At 42.0% G+C, this 25,214-nt stretch overlaps 2 protein-coding genes across 8 annotated transcripts in view; one reads left to right on the top strand and one right to left on the bottom strand.

Annotated features, from left to right (window-relative positions):
• Nucleotides 1-25,214, top strand: part of LOC147006644 (uncharacterized) — a 205,073-nt gene that overhangs the window by 48,023 nt on the left and 131,836 nt on the right. The gene's annotated exons all lie outside the window — the stretch shown is intronic.
• LOC147006652 (uncharacterized) overlaps nucleotides 1-25,214 on the bottom strand; it is a 64,769-nt gene that overhangs the window by 4,828 nt on the left and 34,727 nt on the right. For 2 of the 6 annotated variants that reach the window (XM_085868307.1, XM_085868308.1), the window contains exons 4-5: nucleotides 6,216-6,374; nucleotides 5,931-6,071 (exon numbers count right to left, since the gene is read on the bottom strand). In XM_085868307.1, the coding sequence (XP_085724433.1) occupies nucleotides 5,931-6,071; nucleotides 6,216-6,374 (300 nt within the window). The other 4 variants (XM_085868312.1, XM_085868309.1, XM_085868311.1 and 1 more) reach the window with 4 other exon arrangements.

Raw genomic sequence — 25,214 nt, 5'->3', positions numbered from 1 at the left:
TCGAGGCTCATATGAGAGTGAACACACAGAACGAAAAACAAGGGGAGCAGGAGACAAGAGGGATGGGGTGGGGTACACAAGATGGACATTACAGGGACTTTCAGGAAGTAAAGAAGGTGGGGCTTGGGGTGGATTAATGGGGGTAGAAAAGATCGTGGATTTGGATGGGGGATGACAAGAGATGGTGGTGAACAACTGTTTTGAAGACCTGGAGGGCAGAGTGGGATTGAAAAGAGTGTGGGAGTCTGTTCCAAAGGCGGGAAAATAGAATGAAGGTGAGCAGTGATTCTTGATTTTGGTAGTTTTATCAGAAGGGTGTTGCTGGCCACCTTGAGCGCCCTGCGGAAATATGGGGGAGACATATCACAGACAGAGCAGAGGGGGGGGCTAGGCCGGACGAAACTTCGTGGACTGATGGGGTGTCTGACAAGGAAGAAATGATGACATTTTGGTGAAGATCCGAATCCGGATACGAGAATTTATTTTAATTTTTCAACCGGTTCTTCACCGCTGCGAGATGGAGCCAAAATTATACGTAGCATGACATTTCAAAAGGTTGCGGACGGATTATGACAAAACTAGGTGGATGAGTTGGTCAGGTGACAAGAACACGCGGATTAGATTTCGGTTCAGGTGTGGATCCAGATCCGGCCTATCGGTGGGACACGAAAGGTGAACAGTTCAGTGTGGAAGTACGTACCCGCTCACGTATGACCGAATGATCCCATCGAGCGTGAACATCGAAAACAAAGCCTTGCGACCAGATTTCATAATAACGAACAAAAAAAAAAGAGAAGAAAATATGGCATTGTTGATTGAGGAGTCAGTACCCAGAGATTTTGGCAGAAACAATACAAAAATCAAGAAATCGACCGAATACAAAATCATTCATAAAACACCTAACACCGTGCATTCATCAAACACTTTAATTCAATTTACATCCATCAATAATTCCAGCAATCTGTGTGTGTGTGTGTGTGTGTGTGTGTGTGTGTGTGTGTGTGTGTGTGTGTGTGTGTGTGTGTGTGTGTGTGTGTGTGTGTGTGTGTGTGTGTGTGACCGCTGTTTCTCGACAACCACTCGTCCGATCTAATTGAAACTTGCCAGATATATTGCTGGGGCCCTGCGGATGTGCCTTTTCAAGGTTTGATATTAATCGGACAAGTGGTTCCCAAGTTATGGCCATTTATTTACCAAACCAATGACAAGACACGTTGCTGCGTGGGCGTGGCCGATGGGGAAAGGGCGCCATTTAGTTACCGTGGTGTAGGAGTGGCAATGGTCAATAGCAGCGAATGTCATGGCAAGCAAAGACAGGGAGGTAAACTTGATTTTAATTAACTCTGTGTGTGTAAGTATCACAGCAGTTGTTACTTCAATGCAAACAATAATTCGTGGAATGCACGTGAACATTCCGTACGGGCACGCACTACTTCCGGATCGTGATGACTTACTGTATTCTAATAATTTCTCGATTTCTTATGCGCATTTATAGATAAACACAATGCCCCAATCCAGTCGTCGTTTCCGAGAGCGAAGGAACGGCCTGTGTGGTTGTTTCTGGCACGCGGTTTTTTTTTTGCACGTACGGCCACGCACATACAGGCACGTACTAGTAAAATAAAAGCTTGAAATTCTGTAGAAAAAAGGGGAAAAAAATTGGGCACCGCCATTGCTGCAGCGTCTTTTCCAACACCTCATTTAACACGTCACATTAGTTCATCGTGCCTGTTGTTTGTGCCCTTTATGACGTCATTAAAACAGTAAGTTTCCTGTTTGGAATGTTTTTCAATTTCGTTTGACCGGCAGACAGGCAAACGGAGTAAAAAATTACCTTTCTCATGTCTGTGCATGACGTGCGATCGGGAGGACCGGTTTCATAGCTCATTGGCGAATCGTCAGCAACGGCGCAGACAGCAATGCACACCGACGAGGCTCCCAAGGACGGAGCACGTGCAAACGTCAAAAGCAGTCAATATTTAAATAAAGAAAGACCTACCCACATCTCTCACCTGTGAATGGAGGGAACAGCAAATCGGCTCTTACCTAACGAAACCCTTCAGCTGGAGGAGTGTGGGAGGGGTCAATTGTTTATTGATTAGGTGAGAGCTGATTGACACTCTGACATTTATTAGTGGAGGTGGTCGCTCACCTCTGTGCTCCTTTTCCTCAAGCTTCCCCGCCATGGTCACGGACCGACATGTCTCGGGGACACTCCTGCCCTCTCGGACGGATAACACCTTTTCCTCCATGTCCCGCTTCTTGCCGGTCTCACGTGCAGTCACGGACAAGTCCTGCACAGAGTGAGTGTCCTCCTCTATGCGCTCGTGATGGGCGGTGCAACCCGGTGGACATCCTACTCCTCCACAACTGCCGGTCACCCGTGCGTTTGAAGAGAGAGCGTCCGACGGTATCGGGACCAGCGGCAGAACGGGCCAGGACGGCTCCAGGTGGGGCATGACCCGCGAGTCCGTCAGGGACTCCGCCAACATCTCGGGCTCGTCGCTATCCACGCCAGTCCTTCCCCCGGCATCAAACGCGTCGCTGCGTGGACCGTCTGACATTTCAGCCGGGATGTCCGCGTCGCATCGCTTGGGACCACATCCTTCGGGACGACGAACCTCGTGCGTCCCGGTCATCAAATCCGGAACCGCACTCGACGGTGAGAGATGGGTCGCGGCTGCAGTCAGGCAGCTACTCCCCCCAGAGCACGTCACGAATACTGTAGGCTCGGTCCATGAAGGCGGTCCACTCACCGGGTTGGTAAGGACCGGACTGGGTGGCGGCGTTCTTGGTGGAGGCACCGAGACCGTCCATCTGGGGTTTGGATCCTGGTGCTGCGACGCGAGCGGCTCCTCACACTTCACTAACCTGGTGATGACTCGGGACCCCGACGGTCTGTTGGAGACACGACCTGGAGGTGATGGGGATGTCGGTGAACGGTCTCCACGCTCACCCTCCAGGCCGGAACGGCCAACACACGGTTCCACCCCGGGCTCGAAACTGCCCTTCGTATTGTTCACGTCCTCCACGACCGGTGACCTGCTCAACCGTCGGTTCTTCATCACAAGCGCCCTCCTCAACACGACTTCGACCCGGTCCACGCCCTCGTGGTCCACACAGCCTCGGCACACGGGCTCCGAGAAGGTCCACAGCATGGCCCAGGATTCCCGTGGAAGGTCACACAAGGAGCAGGACCCGCGACACCTGGTCGCCCTGAGCATCTGCTCCACCATCTCAAAGCCTGACGGTGATCTTCCCTCCGAAGAACGATCAAATGGTCTTCGAAAGGACGCGCTCCGTCTCTCGACCGCCGAAGCTGAAGATTCGTTGGATCGGGGGGTGAGGAGGGGGCGGGGGGGAGAACGTGAAGAGAAATGAGTCAACAAACCGTCTGATCAATCGGCTCTGAAGACCCCAACGGTTTTCGGGCGTGCTCGGCCGTGACGTCACGCGATCGTATCACCGTGACGTCACGGTGAAGTCCAGAAACGTAAATTTACTGTAAAATAACGTTGAGAAATTCAAACACGGTGCGGTTTTTGAGCTCCATCGTGTCGTTTATCACCTTGGGTCTTTGTCTCACGTGTACATGTCCGTGTGCATGTTGTCCGCAGAACGACTTCGTTTGTTCGATGTACGCACTTCAAGCGGAACATTTAAGGTGTATATCAAGGTTTTATTTAATCAGGGATGGTTTCACCAATCATCGCGTTCTTGTTCCTTCCGGTCATAAAGTTCGTAATTGGTTGTGAAATCACTTGATATAAAGTGAATGTTAAAACGGAGTGGTTTGTTAATTGTGTGTGCGTTTAAAGGATGCATTTCTTTCACAAATGTTCACTTTTAAATGAGAGTGGAAAATATTACAACTTGGGGTGAATTTTATACACCGCCCAACGGCACAGTCGAGAGGCAGTCCATTGTGCAGCTCTCGCTCTCTTCTGTTCTTGCACACGGAAGCTTGGCTTCCAGGTCCCGATCATTTCTTGGAAGCACAGCTGTGCCACTGATGCTGTGCTGGTCTACTGGGACACTGGAACTCATTTTGCCAACCTCGGGATGACAGGCTGAATCAACTCCACTTGGTGTTAATTCAATGGCTAAAAGGGCTCAAACTATGGACCCCACAATCCCAAGCCAGCCACCCGAACCCCAAAGCCAACACCTGGCGGAGTGAAGCTCTCAAGTGGGAGAGATAGGTGGGAGTGAAGGTGAGCGAGTAAGGGGGAGAGTGAGGAAGGGGGCAAGTGATAAAGATGGGGGGGGGGAGCGAGGAAAGGGAGGGCGGAAGCAAAGGTTCCCGGCTTTGCACTCCTCCGGCCTCTACTCCTCCCTCCTCCCACACCTTCCCTCCAGACTCACATCTGACCCAATCCCCTCCCTCATCCCAACCCTACCCCTGCCTCTTCCCACTCCATTCCCCTCCCTCCAGACTCCCACCCCTTCCCCACAACAGGTGACGACGTGTTTATAGGTCATGAATTGTGAAGAAATGCTCCCACACCTGACCTGACCGAATAGACCCCTAACACGAGATCCCGAGGACCCTTTGACACTCGAATACACGACAAGAAAATCCGGATCCATAAATAAGGTTTGTGGAAAAGTTCCTGAGATGGGATCGTTCGTGTTCAAGTTGTGCTTTGAGTTTATAATGACCAATTTAATGCTCCATATAAATTATATCTTAGTTTGCAAAAGAGTGGCACGTGATGAACGCTCTCAAAGGCAAAAACTTCGTTTTGGCAAGATAATAAAAACAAAAAAACCAATGTCACCCCCAGGGTGACCAGTATCTTGCCAAAATGTGAACATGAGTGATTTATTTATTCGATTAAACTCACTCAAAAAACAAGGGTTTCGTCGACCTTGATGCTTGACCTTTTTGTGACCTTGACCTTTGACCTTTATATTTTCGTCCGGTTAATGGTATCTCTCCAGGACCGTTGTGCGTGAAATATCAAGAGATTTTGATGAGAACTGAGGAAATAAAAATTTTCATGAAAAATCCGTCATATCGTCAAACTTTTGACAGATCTAGAAAGCACTTATCAAGCGCTTTCAGATGAGGAATAACTCGATATGGTATCTAAGATTTCAAAATTTGACCTTGGGGTCAAAAACTTTCGACCTGAGGCGCTAACCATGAAGGTCAAGGCCGATCGCCACCAAAAATTAATCAGCTGAGCGCCAGACCATGAACTATATTCCCATGAAGTTTGAAGACGATCTGATCAAAATTACTTAAAAAAATAAGGGTTTCGTCGACCTTGATGCTTGACCTTTTTGTGACCTTGACCTTTCACCTTTATATTTCTGTTCGGTTAATGGTATCTCTCCAGGACCGTTGTGCATGAAATATCAAGAGATTTTGATGAGAACTGAGGAAATAAAATTTTCATGAAAAATCCGTCATATCGTCAAACTTTTGACAGATCTAGAAAGCACTAATCAAGCGCTTTCAGATGAGGAATAACTCGATATGGTATCTAAGATTTCAAAATTTGACCTTGGGGTCAAAAACTTTCGACCTGAAGCGCTAACCATGAAGGTCAAGGCCGATCGCCACCAAAAATTAATCAGCTGAGCGCCAGACCATGAACTATATTCCCATGAAGTTTGAAGACGATCCGATCAAAATTACTCAAAAAATAAGGGTTTCGTCGACTCCCCTGATTTGCGACAAAGTGACCTTGACCTTTGACCTTGACCTTCAAAATTTTATGCGCTGAAAGGGACCTCTATAGGCCTCTGATATGCGAAGTTACAAAAATTTCCAATGATAATTGTGCTCTGCAGAATTTTTTATACGTGATTACAAACAAAAAAAAAAAAAACATACAAGCTGACTCACATATCTTGCAAAAACTTCGTTTTGGCAAGATAATAAATTAATCAAGCTCATCATGAAACAATTAACATCTTACTGTGATGTCATGGACGTTGACCGAGTTCGCTCAATCAGATGATGATGATGATGATGATGATGGACATTGACAATGTGTTTATCAATCTGTTTGGATTGTCTTCGACATCCGGCCACCGGACCGTGAAGAGGAGTGTCATGTCTGGGAACAGGAAAAACAAATAAATGTTTCAGAACATTTACAATAAGCTTTTATCTGAATAACAAAAGTGAACGATGTTGAAAAAGGAGCTGTTAATCAAAAACAATTCTGATTTATGCATTGCCATGGCAACCATCCTCTCACTGAGCTCCAGGCCATGAACACTGGTGCAGGTGCTGCATCAGGTAGTGCTTGATGATTGTTTGCGATGATAAACAATCATCGATTGTTTCCCCGGTTTGTGCCGATTCCCCGGCACGCCATCGCCGTGGACAGTGACACCCTCCCTCGTAAAATGGACTACTGTGGGAACAATGTACGTAATCACAATCACGGTGATGACGTCATGACATGAATGAACAAAGGAGTGTTGGCCACACCCCCATCCCGGATGAAGTTTGTTTAATGAATTTGTATGTAGGAAAAAGTGAATAACACCTCGTTTTCCCTAAAACACAGCATGTGTTTCTGATGACGAAAACATGGAAACATCCATATCGGTTGTTTAAAAAAAAACAAAAAAAAACAAGATAGACCTTGAAAATTTTCGATGTCCACTCAACATGCACTTTATCAAATGGTTATGTCATTTGTGGTAAAGTTTCAATTTCCTCGGGCAAACGATTTTCGATGTTTGCTCTTAAAATGGAGACGCGTACGTAACTCGACTGATTGCTGAACCCCACTCTTCATTTCGCGCATCCTAATGAGTGCACTTGGGGCGAGGGGGCGATGAATGGTAGTAGAGGACGGCGTGAGCACATCATGTTGGGAAAAAGATGAGGTGAATGTGTCACGTGAAAAAAAGAAGAGAAAATTGCTTCCATCCGCACGACTTGCTCGCACAGTTTGCCCTCCATTCAGGAGTGACAGATGGCGGGGCGAGACCTCGTGCAGGAGTGACAAATGTCGAGGCTCGACCTCGAACCGGAGTGACAGACGGCGGGGCGAGACCTCGAACTGGAGTGACAGATGGTGGAGCTAGACCTCGAACCGGAGTGATAGATGGTGGGGCGAGACCTCGTGCAGGAGTGACAAATGCCGGGGCAAGACCTCGAACCGGAGTGACAGATGGCAGGGCTAGACCTCGAACTGGAGTGACAGATGGTGGAGCTAGACCTCGAACCGGAGTGATAGATGGTGGGGCGAGACCTCGTGCAGGAGTGACAAATGCCGGGGCAAGACCTCGAACCGGAGTGACAGATGGCGGGGCGAGATCTCGAACTGGAGTGGCTGATGGTGGGGCTAGACCTCGAACCGGAGTGACAGATGGTGGGGCTAGACCTCGTGCAGGAGTGACAAATGCCGGGACTACACCTCGTCCAGGAGTGACAAATGCCGGGACTACACCTCGTCCAGGAGTGACAGATGGCGGGGCTGGACCTCGTGCAGGAGTAACAAATGGCGGAGCGAGACCTCGTGCCGGAGTGACAGATGGCGGAGCTGGATCTCGTGCACGAGTGACAGATGACGGAGCTGGATCTCGTGCACGAGTGACAGATGGCGAGGCTAGACCTCATGCCGGAGTAACAGATGGTGGGGCTAGACCTGGTGCAGCTGTGACAGAGGGCAGAGCTCGACCTTGTGCCAGATGTCGGGGCATGGTCTCTGTGCGGCAGTAACAAATGGCGGGGCTAGACCTCGTGCCGGAGTGACAGATGGTGGAGCAAGACCTCGTGCCGGAGTGACAGATGGTGAGGCTGGACTCCATGCTGGAGTGACAGATGGTGGGGCTAGACCTGGTGCAGTTGTGATAGAGGGCAGAGCTCAAGCTCATGCCAGTGACAGATGGTGGAGCATGCTCTACGTGCGGGAGCAACAAATGGCGGGGCAAGACGTCGTGCCGGAATGACAGATGATGGAGCTAAACCTCGTGCCGGAGTGACAAATGCCGGGGCAAGACCTCGAACCGGAGTGACAGATGGTGGGGCTAGACCTGGTGCAGTTGTGACAGAGGGCAGAGCTCAACCTCGTGCCAGTGACAGATGGCGGGGCATGCTCTCCGTGCGGGAGTGACAAATGGCGGGGCTAGACCTCGTGCCGGAATGACAGATGGTGGAGCTGGACCTCGTGCCGGAGTGACAGATGGTGGAGCTAGACCTCGTGCAGGAGTGACAGATGGCGGCGATCGTCCTCCCTGTCTAAAAGCCACGGTGGGGCGCGAAGGACTGCGCTTGTTGGTTGATCGGACGATGAATAAAGCCTGATGGATCAACCGTTCTTTGAGTTCCTCACATTGCTTGAAACGCTCGCTGAATATCACGTGTCTTCCGCACATGCTTCCGTGTCCTTTTCAGGGATTACTTCATGACTTGCTGTGCATGACAATTCACACCGTCAAACACCAGTGTCATTCCTCCCTTGTGTTTTTTTTTATATTTTTTTTGATATTTCATCCCCCCATCTTTTTACATTTTGTTATTGTATTTACATCCTGAAAGGACGATGGTGATGGCGTGCCGTATGGAATTGCTTTCGCTTCCGCCATGACCGATTTGATTTGTCCCGCCAATAAAAGGGCTTTCCGCTCAGTGCAAGCTCGGTTTCCAAAAGCAAACGCTCACGTATGCAAGCTTCAAGGGGGTTTTTTTATTCCACGAGCTGATCTCGTATCATTTCATCGGAGAAATCTCTCTAAACTCGTAATCTCACGGAGAGCAGCAACAACGAAATGAGGGGTCTATTCACCCGGTCTTTGTGCTCGCCGACGAAACTTATTTCCTTCGAAAACAACGTTCACTTTTGCTCTGAAAAAAAAAGGCTGTTAATGCGGCGAGAGGAGCAGCATCCGTGTCCTCAGCGACTGGGAGAGTATAGAATAAACGCTGCCCTTCTGCTCCGAGGCGGTGTATAAGCAATGCTCGCTTCCTCACATCCGAAAGTTCCTCGTCATTTCCTGCCAGCATGAAGTTCTCGAACACACGCGTCCAAGACGTAAAAGGTATCGAAGGCTCACCTGGACTTTGTTGAAATGCAACCGGCGGTGGAAGGGCAAGGTGAGGCGTCCTCGCCACTTTCCTCTGTCTGATGGAGAGTCGCTCTCCTCACTCTCCCACGAGTCATTGCGGTTGCGCCTCCTCGTTTCCGGTCCATCATGCATTCCTCAACATTCACTTATTGTGTTGTGTTGATTTTTTTTCTTCCATGTTCAGATCTTAAATTTTACATTTTTAAGAGACGCCTATCAACAAAGTCAATTCTGATTGGACGCTCTCCGCAGATGCGTCATCGTCACCTCCCAATGGTCGAGGTGGGAGGAGCCTGTTCGGTGTTCAGCTCTCCAATTGGAGGTTGCAGAGTCTGAGGCGGAGCCGCTGAGGGGTCTGAGAGAATAACAAGGAAGCATGGGATTCCTGACATACTTCTTCATTCTGCTTGTTTCTTTGTTGCCTTTCCTCGAATTGCCATTCACATTTTTGGCATGACCGTTCCAATGAGACACCGCGTCCTGATTCAGAGGCGCCTCCTCTGCTGATGATGACCTTTCTGTCATGTCAATGCGTGTTCTATCGAGTGAGGGTTCTCCTTGTCTTCGCTCTAATTGCTGACATGGATGTTCAGTTTGCTGGAGCACCTGTCGGAGAATCCGTGTGATTGCCTGCGTGGCGCCAATGCTGCGCATCGGCTCGGGTTTGGGATTCTTGATGTTTTTCTTCAATTCTCTGCAAGAATATCATTTCGGTGAGCTGGCCTCTCAGTTCAATCCCCTGGCGTGTCCCTTCGTGTCGACGACTGTATTCACATGACGGGCGTTCCGAATCGGCGCGGGATTCCTGATGTGCGTCTTCATTTGGCTCGTTTCTTTGTTGGCTTTCCTCGAATTGCCATTCAGATTTTTTTGCACGACTGATCCATTGCCAGGTGTGTACGTTTGTAGGACTGTGTCGGTTTGTCAAATGAACGTTCATCTCGGAGTTTGGATTGCTCCAAGTTCAGGACAGGTCGTGTAAATGATAGTTTGCTTGCCTGGGATGTACCGGGTAGAGGAGTATCAGCATTGACCTCGATCGCTCTGTGCAGGTGTAAGGCTTTCTGAGTGGTCTTCTGTGTGACATGCAACTTACTCTGTTGGGTAAGCTGCCGTTCCAGTTCCATTATCTGGAGTATCCGTTCTTTTTCCTTCTTTTTTTTTTGTTTGCTTTTCTTTTGTCTCCGTTCTGAATAATGACGTGACATTTTCACTGCCGAGCGTTCGTGTTTGCAGAACCCTTTCGATTTGTAGAACGGATGTTTCTTTTTCTGATCGGCGTACAGGTTTGTGTATGTAAAGGGTTCGATTGGCTGAGATGCACCTGGTGGAGGTGTGATTGTATTGACCCCGGATGTTGCATGCAGGTCGAAGACTTCCTGAGGGTTCTTCTGTTCAACTCGGCAGAGCCTCTGTTCGGTGAGCTCCTGCACAAGTTTGCATTCCGGTTATTCCTGTTGCATTTGCTGGAGTTCGTCTTGCTGGGCTATCTGGTCATCTCGGAGTTTGGATTGCTGCATGTTCAGATCAGGTGGTGTGTGTGAGGGTTTGTTTGGCTGAGATGCACCTGGGAGAAGAGTAATTGTACTGACCCCAGATGCTGTAGGCAAGTTTAAGGCTTCCTCACGCTGCTTCAGTTCAAGTTGATTCGGCTGGCACGTCTGTTCATTTGGATGGCATTTCTGTTCGCTGAACCGCATGTGGACGTTGGTTGACCTTGGACGGCGTTCTGGCTCCATCACGTGTCCTGAAGGACCAACCAAATAAAAGAAGTGTTGAATGAGTGAAAATAATAAACAAATTTCTCAATTTGGATACAAATACTTTTTTCTGTTTCCCCCAGTTAAAAGTTCCATTTTATTGTTGTTCGTACCCCACACACACACAAGGATACACCACAAGGAAATTAGACGCAGGAGGAGCCCATTCGCCCCATCACGGCAACGCCACATCACACCACACCAATTTATTAACACCAGACCAACAAAAAGGCAAAACAAAATTTGTGGTTTTATTTTTCTTTCCAGGAGAGGGTACATGGGCGAAGACGCTTCTTGGGTAAGAAAAAAAAGCAAAAAAACCACAACAATCACACAACACCCCTTGACAAGACCCACACCAACAACACTCCATACACGTGCACACAATCATCTATCAATGCTCAAGCTACCAAAAAGTCCTGTCAACATCCCCATACCCCTCTATCTCCAATACCTCCAGGTACCGATCTAATTCTAATTTAAACTTATCTCCTGTTTCTGCTGCCACTACCTTTCCGGGGAGACCATTCCATGCATTAACTACTCTCTGAGTGAAAGACCCCTGCCTTACTACCGTCTAAACTCTAAACTCTCCTCTTCTTTCAACTAAAGCTATGGCCCCTGGTCCGATGAATGTCCAGTCTGTTGAATAATTAATCTGCACTAATTTTATCTCTACCTTTCATTATATTAAACATCTCGATCATATCTCCTCGTAACCGCCTCCTTTCTGGTGTAGAAAGCCTTGTCTCCTTCCGCCGCTCCTCATAGCTGAGTCTAGCGAGGCCCGGAATCAATCTAGTAGCCCTACGCTGAACCTTCTCCATAGCATCTATGTCCTACTGGAACTGTGGTGACCAAAACTGCACAAAATATTCTAGATGTGGTCCTCACTAAATTCCTGGACAATGTTAACACCACCTCTTTTGATTTATAATTGATCCCCCTCCGAATACAACCGAAAACCCGATTTGCTCTACCTATAGCTGCCTGCTTACCTCCCGTATCAATTACCACCCCCAGATCATTCTCCTGTGTGACATGCTTCACAATTACCCCTTATAACCTGTAATCTCTATTTTCATTGTTCTTTCCCATCCCCAACACCTTACAGTTGCTCAGGTTAAATTCCATCTACCAATCTTTCACCCAATCTCGACAAGTATCAATACTTTCCTGTACCTGATCACCACCCCCTCTGCTATCCACCTCACCTCCAAGCTTTGGGTCATCTGCACGTTTGGAAAGCTTACTCTTTACTCCATTATCCAAATCGTTGATGTAAATCATGAATAGTAATGGTCCGAGTACTGATCCCTGAGGTACACCACTACTTATGTCCTCCCAGCAAGACATCCTCCTACTCACAGCCACTCTTTGCTTTCTACCACGAAGCCAGTTTGCAATCCAATTAACTGCCTGACCAGCCACTCCTCAAGCCCTCACTTTGGCGAACAACCTCCAATGTGGTACCTTCTCAAATGCCGTCTTAAAGTCTACATATACAATGTATAAATAATGATGTATGAATGTATGTATGTATGTATGTATGTATGTATGTATGTATAAATAATGAAAGGAAATGTCGAGTGGCTGTGAGCGGGAGGATGTCTTTCTGGGAGGATGTAAGTTGTGGGGTCCCTCAGGGATCAGTACTCGGACCATTGCTATTTTATGATTCACATCAACGATTTGGATAGTGGGGTGAAGGGTCAGCTTTCCAAATGTGCAGATGACATAAAGCGTGGAAGTAAAGTGGACAGATCGACACAGAAGCATTCGTTTCACTCTTCTTCAACGGCAAAACCATCGGTTTTAAACCTCCTTTTCGAGTGCACAATTCTCTACATCCGGTTGGACATACAAACTCAGGAATGCAAACAAAGACCAATTTCACCGAACACAACCAGAACTCCAATTCAAAATTTAAAAGCTGATCTGTTTCGCTTCGTTAACGAGCTACAATTTCTCTCCTTTTTATGATTGCACTTTGACATGAAAAAAAAAAAATTCCTTAAGCTTTCCCAACTAATCGTTACCAATGGCAGGGCAACCTATGCAAGCAAGAGACAAGTCCGCATGTCATTGCAGAAAGAAGCGGAAGGGGAAGTGATCTTCGCAATGCTGTTGGATTCCCCAAGTGAAGCGATTTTCAGAGAAACCTGCACAGCTTGCTTATTTGACAAAAGGTTCCACCATGAAGAATAAAATAAACCCCAAAAGAATAGAAACATTTCACAAAATCAACACCGTTACAGCCAACATCAACTTTGTGGAGGCCTCAAGATTGTCCTTGCAATACTAAGACTTGCAGGATTAAAAGTCATACTATAGTACAGCTGATAATAGGATTACTATGCATTCATCCAAATCCTACTAATTGGCAACACATCGAAATAACGTTGAAATAATTTCAATCTATTTGCCCCACTTCGATTTATTAGCCCCCCGTTGGACTTAGTCCGAAACGGGGGATTTTGGATTTCGTCTTGATTTTCGTGTCCGTGTGTGCGTGCGTGCGTCCGCAATCATATGTCGGACAAGTACGGACCAATTTTATTCGTCCTTGGCACAAAGACAACACATGATGGTGCACACACATATGCACGTCATCCATTTTCGACATCAGATCCAAGATGGCCGACTGGAGGCCATTTTTTTTTTTACTGACAAGTGTCCCCAACCATTTGTTCGACGTGCATGGTCCGATTTTGTTCAAACTTGGTGCAAGCACAGTGCATGATGGCAGGCACGTGTCATTCACTATATTTTGTGATCTGATAAAAAAATGTCCGACTGGTAAACTGGTGGCCATTTTAGTTGTGCAGAATTTTAGCAAGCCCTTTAACTCCACACAGCAAAAAACAATGGGGACTGTAACATTTTATGTCTCTTTTACGTGTTGTATTGACTTCAGCATTCGTTTTCAATGTATAAAGTGCTTTCAAACACCGCAATCTTACTTTCTTCTCCCGTTTGCTTGTTCTGGGTTATCTGCACATGCAGCTCCATTATCCATCGATTCAGTTTCTGTTCCCGCTCTTCCAGTTGCTATGAAGAACAAGCCACAGATTTAGTTTCATCAAATCTCCACCCCACATCTGCACAGGCGCCCGCCGAATAGGAACGTCGCCGCACACGGCCATTAACCTGTCAAGTCAAAGTTCATGGACCAGGAGGCAATCATCTGTGTGGTTAATCACGTAAAAGGTGAAGAAAGGAAGTTCTCATTGGGTTCATAAGGTTTTCTGAATCATCAATATATCACAGAGTGAAGGAGAACAGCATGATCGCACGGGCTTTTCAGCAATGTCGATGGCAGAAGCTGCCAAGGCCTCAGAAGCAATCAATACAAAAATGAAATCCGAATACCCAACCCAGTTGTGTGCCAATAATCAGTTTTACGGTGAATTGTATTTTGAGCAACAAGGCAAAGGAAAAGAAAATGCGAATTTTGTTGGCATCATCCTGGATGCCAACAAAATGGGGATGGGCCTGGCATCTGCCTGGGGGAAGGCCAGACGGAGGCCCCTGGAGTACCGGCGGAAAGTGGATGCAAAGATGTGCTGTTCTGGCACATGCTCCCATACCTCACCTGACCTGTTCATCCTGGATGTACAGTGCCTCCAGAAAGTGTACACCCCCTTTCAAAAATGTCACCTTTTGTTGCCTTATCACCAGGAATTAAATTGCATTAAACCAGACTTTTTCCACCTTCATTTACACATTGTGACCCACAACTTCAAAGTGAAAAATAAATTGTACAAATTTCGGAAAATTTAATAAAAATACAAAACTACAATATCTCGGTTGGATAAGTGCCCACCCTCCTGAGTTAATACTTGCTGGAAGCACCTTGGTTTGCTCTATCTCTCAATGGTGAAGAATCACTTTAAAAATTCTCGGAGTTGGAATCTTGATCCGGATCTTCACCAAAATCTAATCAGTTCGTCCCTGTCACACACCGAACCTGCCCAAAAAATTTCATCCGGATCCGTGCACAACTTTTTGAGATATCTTGTTCAAAAACAAACAAACAAGCAGTCATAGACTGGTACTTACGAAATCGTCAACTTGACCTCTGACCTTGTCTAATAAAAGCTGTCTCGAGAGAAGGTAGGGACGCAAACCAGAAGTTTCTACGATGATTCTGTCCCAAACCATCAAAAATCGAATGTTTGACCTCACTGTGACCTTGACCTTTGACCGATTTTGACCAAAATCTAATCAGCGCTCGCCATCACCCTCCTGAATCACGTGGTGTAATTGGACATTGGTAGCTTCTTCCGTTCTCTAGTTATAAGTTTTTTTGGATGTTTGACCTCACGGTGTCCTTGACCTTTGACCGATTTTGACCAAAATCTAATCAGCGCTCGCCATCACACTCCTGAATCACGTGATGTAATTTGACATTGAAAGCTTTTTCCTTTCTCGAGTTATAATTTTTTTTGATGTTTGACCTCACTGTGACCTTGACCTTTGACCGATATTGACTAAAATCTAATCAGCGCTCGCCATCAACCTCCTGAATCACGTGGTGTAATTTGACATTGGTTGCTTCTTCCGTTCTCGAGTTATCGTGCCTTCAAACACACAAACAAGCAGTCATAGACTGGTACTTACGAAATCGTCAACTTGACCTCTGACCTTGTCAGTAGGGTAAGAATACTGATTCTGGCTCACTTTTCCCCATGTAAATGAATGGGGGATTTTCAGCGATTTATATTTTTTTTCCCTAAAAATAAACCCCCTTTTTATCCCAAGGTATATTTATTTGTCTCCCCTTTTAACTTGGAGGTTGAACCTCATTGAATTGAACACCTGGGGGTTGAACAGCTCACTCATTGAACCTATAAAGATTTGTTCATTCTCAAATTCCTTCAATAGTTTAATTTTCTTTGCACAATAATCCCCATCTAAAATATTGACAAACAAAACATTTGAATCTTTATATTTTTTAAGATACCCCATTTGTGCCATTACGAAATGATAAACTTCTCTTAATGCTCTTGTTTGACCACCTCCTGAGCCACAGGTTATTTTTTGTTAAGCCCCGCCCACTTTTCTTTAAGCCCCGCCCACTTTTGTTAAGCCCCGCCCACTTTTCATAAGGTAATTTTTCTAAGCCACGCCCACTTTTCCTAAGCTCCGCCCACTTTTGCTAAGCTCCGCCCACTTTTCATAAGATATTTTTTCTAAGCCACGCCCACTTTTCCTAAGCCCCGCCCACTTTTGCTAAGCTCCGCCCACTTTTCATAAGGTATTTTTTCTAAGCCACGCCCACTTTTCCTAAGCTCCGCCTACTTTTGCTAAGCCCCGCCCACTCTTACATCATTTCCAGTTCATCTCTGACTCACAAAGAAATCACTAGAAAATTACAGGATGTTATGGTTTTGAAAAATTTCCCAATGAAGGCTTGCCTAGGCTTGCCCAGGGAATTTCCAAAGGAAACCACACCCACCAGTCTTTCTCTATAAAAGCTTCAAACCCAGGCTCCATTTTAAACATTTGTTCTTGCTGGCAATGGTGTTCTGTGTGCTTGTCTCAAACTCTCTGTCTTCTATGGAACTAAACCTTCAAGTTGATGAACTGGATTCAAACCTCTTATCTATTGAGGTAAGATTTTTTATTTTCCTATTTTCAAACTTTGATTGAAGCATACTCATTTAATAATTAAATAACTTAATTAATACATTATTATTTTCTCTCACAGGAAATTGTATCTGAAAATACTGCTTTTGCTACAACTTGGGGGAAATTGTTGGCTTGGTTGAAGACCTTGAGTGGGATGACTTTAGTGTTCCTTGGAACTCTCTGTCTTCTATGGAACTAAACCTTCAAGTTGATGAACTGGATTCAAACCTCTTATCTATTGAGGTAAGATTTTTTATTTTCCTATTTTCAAACTTTGATTGAAGCATACTCATTTAATAATTAAATAACTTAATTAATACATTATTATTTTCTCTCACAGGAAATTGTGTCTGAAATACGAAATGAAAATACTGCTTTTGCTACAACTTGGGGCGAAATTGTTGGCTTGGTTGAAGACCTTATGAGCGACCAAGACCCACAGAACGAGTTCGTCCTTGATGACCCAACCAAAGAGTTATACCTTGGAGACCAGCAAAATCCTGAAAAAGAGTTTTACAGCAATAGTACTCATTGTGAGTTATCAAGACAATACCCACTGAACAAGTTATACCTTGATGAGCCAGAATACAAGTTTTACCTTGGAGACTCACAAATTTTGAAAAAATCAGTAAATGAGTTCTGCCTTGATGGTTTAAATAACTACCTTGGAGACTCAGGAAAAGGGTTCTGCCAAGATGGTTCTAAATATGGGGCCTACCTTGGAGACTCACAAATTTTGAAAAAATCAGTAAATGAGTTCTGCCTTGATGGTTTAAATAACTACCTTGGAGACTCAGGAAAAGGGTTCTGCCAAGATGGTTCTAAATATGGGGCCTACCTTGGAGACTCACAAATTTTGAAAAAATCAGTAAATGAGTTCTGCCTTGATGGTTTAAATAACTACCTTGGAGACTCAGGAAAAGGGTTCTGCCAAGATGGTTCTAAATATGGGGCCTACCTTGGAGACTCACAAATTTTGAAAAAATCAGTAAATGAGTTATCCTTAAGAGACTTTGTAAGTTGGTTTTACTTTGAATACTTGAAATGTGGGTTCTGGATTGATAACTCACAATGTGATACATATCTTGGAAACTCAACGGGAATGTGGTTATACCTTGAAGACTTGGAAAGTTGGGTTTATGTTGGACACTTGAAACTTTTTTGGGGGCTTTTATTTAATTATTTATTTATTTATTATTATTATTATTTTATTTATTTATATTTTGGAGACTTTTGGAGTTGCTATCACTCTTTGGGATCTAAACCTATCGATGTAGTTCTTTGTCGGATGGTGCTTGATGGGAGCAAGATCAAGAAAGTTCTGGGAAGAAAGTGCAGGCTTACTCCCTCTTTCTACGTCATCAAACCTGAAAGCCTTAAAAGACAGAATTGGAAGAAGAGAAAAAAAACAAAAAATATACATTGTTTGTTCTGGGAAGAAAGTGCAGGCTTACTCCCTCTTTCTACGTCATCAAACCTGAAAGCCTTAAAAGACAGAATTGGAAGAAGAAAAAAAAAAAAACGTAAAAATATATATATATAGGTGGAAATCTCATTTTGAAAAAGACATTGTGTTGGGTGAGGATTGAGTTGGGGTTGAGATTTTGAATGTGAGGGTTGGGGTTGAGATTTTGAATGTGAGGGTTGGGACACACACACATACACATCAACAAACAAAAGTTAAGCCTTGACTATTCAGTTGAGGATTCTGTGTTTAGGGTTCACAGATCTAAGAACGTCCCCCTTGACACACATTATATACTGTTATACACCTCGGACTTGGCCCTCGAGTGTCCACAACGGTGTATAGTAGGAGGGAGTGAAGCGCCAACCTATTGCTCCCATTGCACACACACACACAAACAAAAGTTAAGCCTTGACTATTCAGTTGAAGATTCTGTGTTTGGGGTTCACAGATCTAAGAACGTCCCCCTTGACACACATTATATACTGTAATACACCTCGGACTTGTCCCTCTAGTGTCCACAAAGGTGTATTATCTGCTTAGTTTTGTCTTTTGTAATTCCTGTGAATAAAATGAACCTAAAATCTCTTCCCCTTCCAAATCATATATTTTATAAGTCCAAGGAACTGTATCTATTACATCAACAATTTTAAAAAGTTCTTTCGTCCATCGTTCAGTAAAACCCTTTTCAAAATGAGATTTCCACCTATATATTCTTACGATATCACCAACTTTGAACTTAGGTTTTCTGACATTAATCTCTTTTTCATATTTTAATTTTGTAAATGTTTCTGATGGCTTCATATTCGTTGACGTGTGAATCGTGTCATTATACTTATCCACAATATCCTGAATAAAAGATGACCATTGTTGTGAACCGAGTTGTGTGAATTTTTTATATAGTCTCTCTTTTAAGGTACGATTAAAACGTTCAACAACAACTGCCTTCCCTTCATTAAAGGTACTGTATAATGTAATACTGTTATTTTTTAGAAAATTCATAAATGTCTTGTTATAAAACTCTCTACCCTCATCAGTCCACAATTTCTTAGGTTTTCTCTTACTTTTATTAAATATCTGTTGAAAAGCTAACATAAGAGTATTACCTGTTTTGTTTTTAAAGGGACAACCCACGCATATCTACTCCTCAAATCAATAACGGTTAAAGCATACTTGTACCCCTTATCATTATTGAGTTCAATCAAATCAGCAGACCAGATATAATCAACTTCCTTGGAATAAACTTTCCTTCTCTGAAACTTTGTGAATATTGGTTTATGTAATTCATCAGCTAATTGCTCTTCAGTCTTAATGGCATCATTAGAGCCTATAAGTTTTTTGAATTTCCAAGTCCAAGTTTCAATTTAGCACTAATCATCTTCTTCACGATGAACCTATCAACTTTTTCTCTCAAGGTTGGATTTTGTATCAGAGACAAATTATACAACATTTCTCTATCGGCTTCATGCTTTTCTTTCAACGTTGTGGTATTCCCATAATCAATATCGTGTCTCATGCACACTTCATCAACTCTATTGATTGGTTTACTCCAGGATTTAGGATTGTCTGCCTCATCTAATCTTTTATCTAAGTTTGTGCCTGGACCACAGAAAGAATAACCTGGAAGATGTAATTCCCCTGGTATTCCAGTAGTTGTAAATTTACTTCCTGATAAAAACTTTTGTATATCTCCTCCGAGTTTGTGTTTGGAGATAAATTGATTTTTTTTTTGAACCACACACCGAACATATACCTTTTTGTATAACCCTGTTATTTTTACTTTTAATATATGAAATATTTTTAGTATTAGTTTTCTTTTTACATTTGAGACAATAACTCATTTATTTATGAGAAAAATTCCTGCAGAGTGCAAAAACCTTTTTAGTTTCCAACATGCACATTTGAATCTTAATTTTTAAAACATAAAGAATCCTTAGAAATGCCTTCACTCTCTCCTCCATTTATTTAAGAAAAAACTTGAATTAAAATCCATATCTTGTCGATGCTAATAGTCTTGTCGAAAGTATTGCAAATAGACTTGTCAATTCTTTGTTTTCCTCCTCGGTGGGTTGAGTTATTTTCTGTAATACCACCAATCTTTTTTGAATCTCTTTGGTTTCCATATTTTGATATTTATTCATTCTCTCTCTTTCCTCCCTTTCTCTCTTCTCTCTTTCCTCCCTCTCTCTCTTCTCTCTTTCCTCCCTCTCTCTATTCTCTCTTTCCTCCTTCTCTCTCTTCTCCTTTTCCTCCTTCTCTCTCTTCTCCTTTTCCTCCTTCTCTTTCTTCTCCCTCTCTCTCTTCTCTCTTTCCTCCTTCTCTCTCTCTTCCCTCTCTTCTTCAACTCCTTCCTCATCCCTTACTATACTTGAATCGTTTACACCCCATAGAATATTATACATATATTCATCAGGATTTCTTGTTATTCCTGTATCCAAAATAATTTTTTACAACAGGATACCAATAAAATTTCTTTTGAATTTCTAAAAGAGCCTTACCTTTTCTTAACCTTATAATTTTTTCATTATTTAACATTCTAATTAAATCTAAAGTTGTCGGTTTATCAACATCAGCATAATGCCAATCTTTTATTGAAAATACCTCATTCTTATGTTGTAGAACATATTTATTAAAATACCGAATACCCTTTTCTTGAAGGTATGCTTGAACACAGAAATGATAATTTTCTTGAAGCCTTCTTGCTGTCATTTATGTATTAGAAATATATGTTAGAATAATATTATGGCACGAAACACCTCCCCATCTTCCCATAGTTAAATCATTTTGTATTTCCTTACTTATTATATATAATCCTGTTTTTTCTGTTTTCATGAGATAAACAAGGGCAAAACCATTATTATATTTACCCTTATTAAATTCTTTTATTTGTTGTTTACTAATCGTGGCTCCACAAAACTCATTCTCGATACCAAGTGGATAATATTCTTCCTTACGAGACTGATTTAATTGTTCCAGGTCTTCGAGGTTAATTTTAAATGACCAATTATACCCTAAATCATTCATATCATACCCCCATTGTTCTATTCTCATACAAACGATACGCCCTTCTTTATAAAAATTTATTTTAATTCGAACTGTGAATTCTGTATGACATGGAGATAATATCAACACTTCTGTATCTTTAGAATACACAGCCGTTTTATTTAAGTATATATATTGTGATAAATCGCTTAATCTCACCAAGTCATTCGCGTCAGTCGGGCTTGGATAATTTTTTTAATTTATAAGCATTTTTCATGTTAATATTTTTGTTTATATTATATTTATATCGTTCAGCCTGTGCCTTTGTGTAATAATTTGATAAATCAATATCCAGTTCTTGAGATACACCAAAGATAGAACCATCTTTACCAACATAAGTCATTTATATTAGATTAAAAATAATATCATAAAATTTTTTATTTTTGTTGAGTTGAAATAACACATATAGACATAATTGACCACAACACTTGGAATTTAATTCTTGGACTTGAAATGTTTGATAAACACCATTCTGTAAGAATTTTATGACTTCAACAGGTGGTGGAAGACCAAAACTATCAAAATAATATTTGTCTTGACTATTAAAAATACAAACCCAATGAGAACCGTTCCCATCATTATCTTCTAAGTTCATAATAATATTCTTTGTATGTTTCGACACATTTGTTAATTCATCTCTCATACAAATAACCACATTATGAATTTTTAATTTCTTACAATATTTGGCAAGTTGTAAATTTGATGTTGTATTCTTTCCAAATTCTTTCAACCACTCATCAATGCTCATTTATTTATTAGAAAGATATAATCCATTACCTCTTTTCGTTAATTTTACACCTGCTTGTGCTATAGAAGAAAGCATATCTCCAACTAACAATCTCGCTTTATCAGGCAGACCTTCAAGTTTTTCAGCAAAATCTACAATTACACCACTTCCACTAATTTGTTTCTCCAACTCTTTGTTATGTCTTTCCAATTCTTTTTGAGCCTGGAGTTGAGCCTTCCTTTCGTTGGCAGTTTTGACCGCTGTTGAAATACCACCCGTCAATGCTCCAACCGCACTTAAACCAGCAAATAAAGGAATTAGAAATGGGAGAAATCCTCCACTCGTCTCTCTTATTGAATATTTTTTCAACATTGGTTTTGTCATTTTAATTTTAAGTGAGCCAGTGTCATTCAAGATTTTAACCTGTTCTCTTGTGAGCAAAACATCAATTCTTACTGCTCCTTTTCTCTGAATTGTATTAACGTTAATCGTACAAGGCTTTTGATTTTGAACACAAGATGATAGTTTATGAAGATTGATTTGATTAACATATACCCCAGTTGGTACTTTGCCACTCATTTATTTAACAAAAAAATTATGTGAGACTAATCATCACACCATTATCTGTATTAATCTGCAATTCTGTTTCTTCCAAAAGCAAACAATATGTATCAACTTCTTCACTCTCTCCTCTTTCAATGTATAGGGAAGTATCCACTCGATTAGACTTTATAGTTTCTTTTTGAGCGCTCAGGTCAAACGTATAGATTGTATACAAACTTTTAAATGCTGTCATATCCAAAATAGGTTCTTTATTTCCATTACTTTCACACACCTTTTGGTAAGACTTGTATGCTTCAGCAAAATCATTTTTTCCCAATTAATTTCCAATCTATCTCGTGGATAAAATGTTCCATCTAGAGAAACGCGAAGTTGTTTCACCTTAGCATTATCACTCAATGCATTATTCTTATCAGTCGCAGTATCACCATCTGGCTTTTTAAAAATCATCCACAGATATCGTGGCTTTCCTTCCAGAACACCCAAATTCCACGTGTAAGTAGTTTGATTGAGTTTAACGTGTTGACATCTTCTTTTGAGGTATGATACACTGAGTGGTCTCTTTGAGTTAAGTCTTCGATTCAACATCTCTTCTGTTTTAAGATTAGGAGTATATTCACTGATATACCAACTCATCTCCTCAATTACAAATTTATTCTGATCACCAAAAGCATTACCAACACCAAAAAGCAATCTATTTTCATTATCATTCCTTTGTAGTTGAAATCTAATTTTAAGACCATACAGAACTTTATCATAATCACAAAATCCAAATATACCTTTAAGAGGAACTGCCACAGTAAAACTATTTTCTGCTTTTGTATCATCATTATACATTCCTTTCCTTTGAATATATCCAGGGTCTGTGTTTGTTCCCGTTGACATATCAGGAATAAAACCTTCGACAGACCCCTTTCCCATTCTATCACTGAATGTATAGAGTGTAAATTTCATCATTTCAGATACAGCAGAGACATAATCAACCGCTTCAACTTCTTGTGTTCCAATATACAATCGCACACTATCAAACATTTTCCAGAAGAAATCATTTACAAGTGTAGCGTTTGTGTTATTCCCAGCCTTAGTGAATTTAAATTTACACAACAAGAAACTTTCGGAGAGATTCAAATAGGTTTGTTGATTATTTATTTCAAAACTTTTTGTACCATTTGTATTCCAGTCTGTTCCAGTTATTGCATTTACCTTGAAGTAATCTTCTTTTTTAGTGGAGTTTGAGATAATAATAGTATCATCCAAATCATAGATACTATCAATTGCTTCCATACTTGTATTTATTTAGGAAAAAAGATGTTAAAACTTTTGAAACCCTGATCCAAGTATTTGAATTATTTTCTGTCGTTCTTTGGGGGACAACTGAGTTTTACCTTTCTTAATTTCTTTTATTGCTTGTAATTTATGAGATTCTTTCTGAGCATCTTTTATACTCTTTACAGCACCTGCTACATTTCCCACAGCAGAAGCAGTTGAACCAATTAGGTCTTTATGTTTAAGAATAGTTGAACCAATACCCATGAGAGTATCAATTATCCCATCTCCTCTAAATTGATGTCCAACACCCCTTTGTCTCTTAGGTTTATAGTATCCTCTACCAAGATACATACCTTCACCCTTGTAGTACGGGGAAAGGAACATCCCATCCCCTGTAATTATTTTATATTTTCCCAACTCGTGCTTCCTCACAATAACCATCGTATTTATTTATTGAAAAACTTCACGTAGGTGAATTCTGATGGATATAACTTCTCCATTAAAAGAGATCACACGATTATCTTGGTCGGTTATCCTAAAATTTACTCTGTGTATGGTTTTTCCTGACACAGGTAGATAAACCAAATTTTTAGGCTCCATATTGAATTTATAACCAATTGGGGTTGAGTATGCGCTGAATGAAAATATTGTATTTGTTTTTAATCCATCATTATAAGCACCATCAATCAAATCACAGTGAATTAACACCGAATTTATTCCTGAGGATATTTGAATGACATTATCACTGTAAAACGTCCCATTAGTTTCAATCTTTTTGAGGAGAAACCTAATAACTCTCTAAATGAATTATCAATTGTGAAATCAACCTTGTAGTTATTTTTAACTTTAATCGTTGATTTTGAAGTATGTTTTTGAATGTTTATAATAATATTTTTTGGTTCATCACCCTGTTCTTTCATAAGACGAGCAATTTCGGAAGATATTTGAGAAATCTCGTATGCTCCGGGTGAGACTGTTATCGTTTTGTATCCACTTCCCGGATTATAACTAAACTTGTCATTTTTCTCGGTTATATTAAATAAGGTATTATAAGTCTCCATGGACAATAAAGATGCTTCATATTCTTTTGTTGTGTCAAGTTGTAGTGGGTATGGGAATGAAGATGTGTGGTCGCTTGTTGTGAAATTAAAACTCAGGATTGTGCTTCTCATCTTATTTAATATGAGATAAAATGTCTTTATATTGAGATTTATTAATTATTTTCATGTTCATCAACTGGTCTAAAATGGCTGATGCTTCATTAAAACAATTGTTATTTCCAGCCTTCTTACTGCCGAACAACAATAACAGTCTATTAACTAATTGCGATGGGTCATTTGGAAGAAAACTAATACCTGAACCAAGGATACTTAAAGCCTGAATAATGTGTTTCTCCTTCTCATTCTTCCTACTTTTACCAGAAAGAATAACCTTATAATTTAGAGTGTTCAGCAAATCAATATATACTCTATCATCATTATTTTCCATATCCAATGGTTTATCAATATACTTTGATTCATCCCTCACAGTTGAACCTTGTCTTCCATCTTTTGTGAGAAGAAACATTAATCTCGGAGTTAGTTTAATCATCGGCTGAGCAGAACTTAAGAACCTTAATTCATCATTAAATATCAATACCTTTTCTTGAACAAGATGAAATATTGCTGGTTGTTCTGTTGGAATGAGTCCTGCTTTGGTTTTTGAATCCGCTGAATAT

The sequence above is a fragment of the Eptatretus burgeri genome, unplaced genomic scaffold, assembly GCF_056783735.1.
Source record: "Eptatretus burgeri isolate ZD-2024b unplaced genomic scaffold, Ebu_testis_v1 Ebu_testis_scaffold_3158, whole genome shotgun sequence".
Lineage (NCBI taxonomy): Eukaryota > Metazoa > Chordata > Myxini > Myxiniformes > Myxinidae > Eptatretus > Eptatretus burgeri.
Note: the sequence above shows the minus strand (reverse complement) of the source record. Positions and strands in the feature narration are given on the sequence as shown.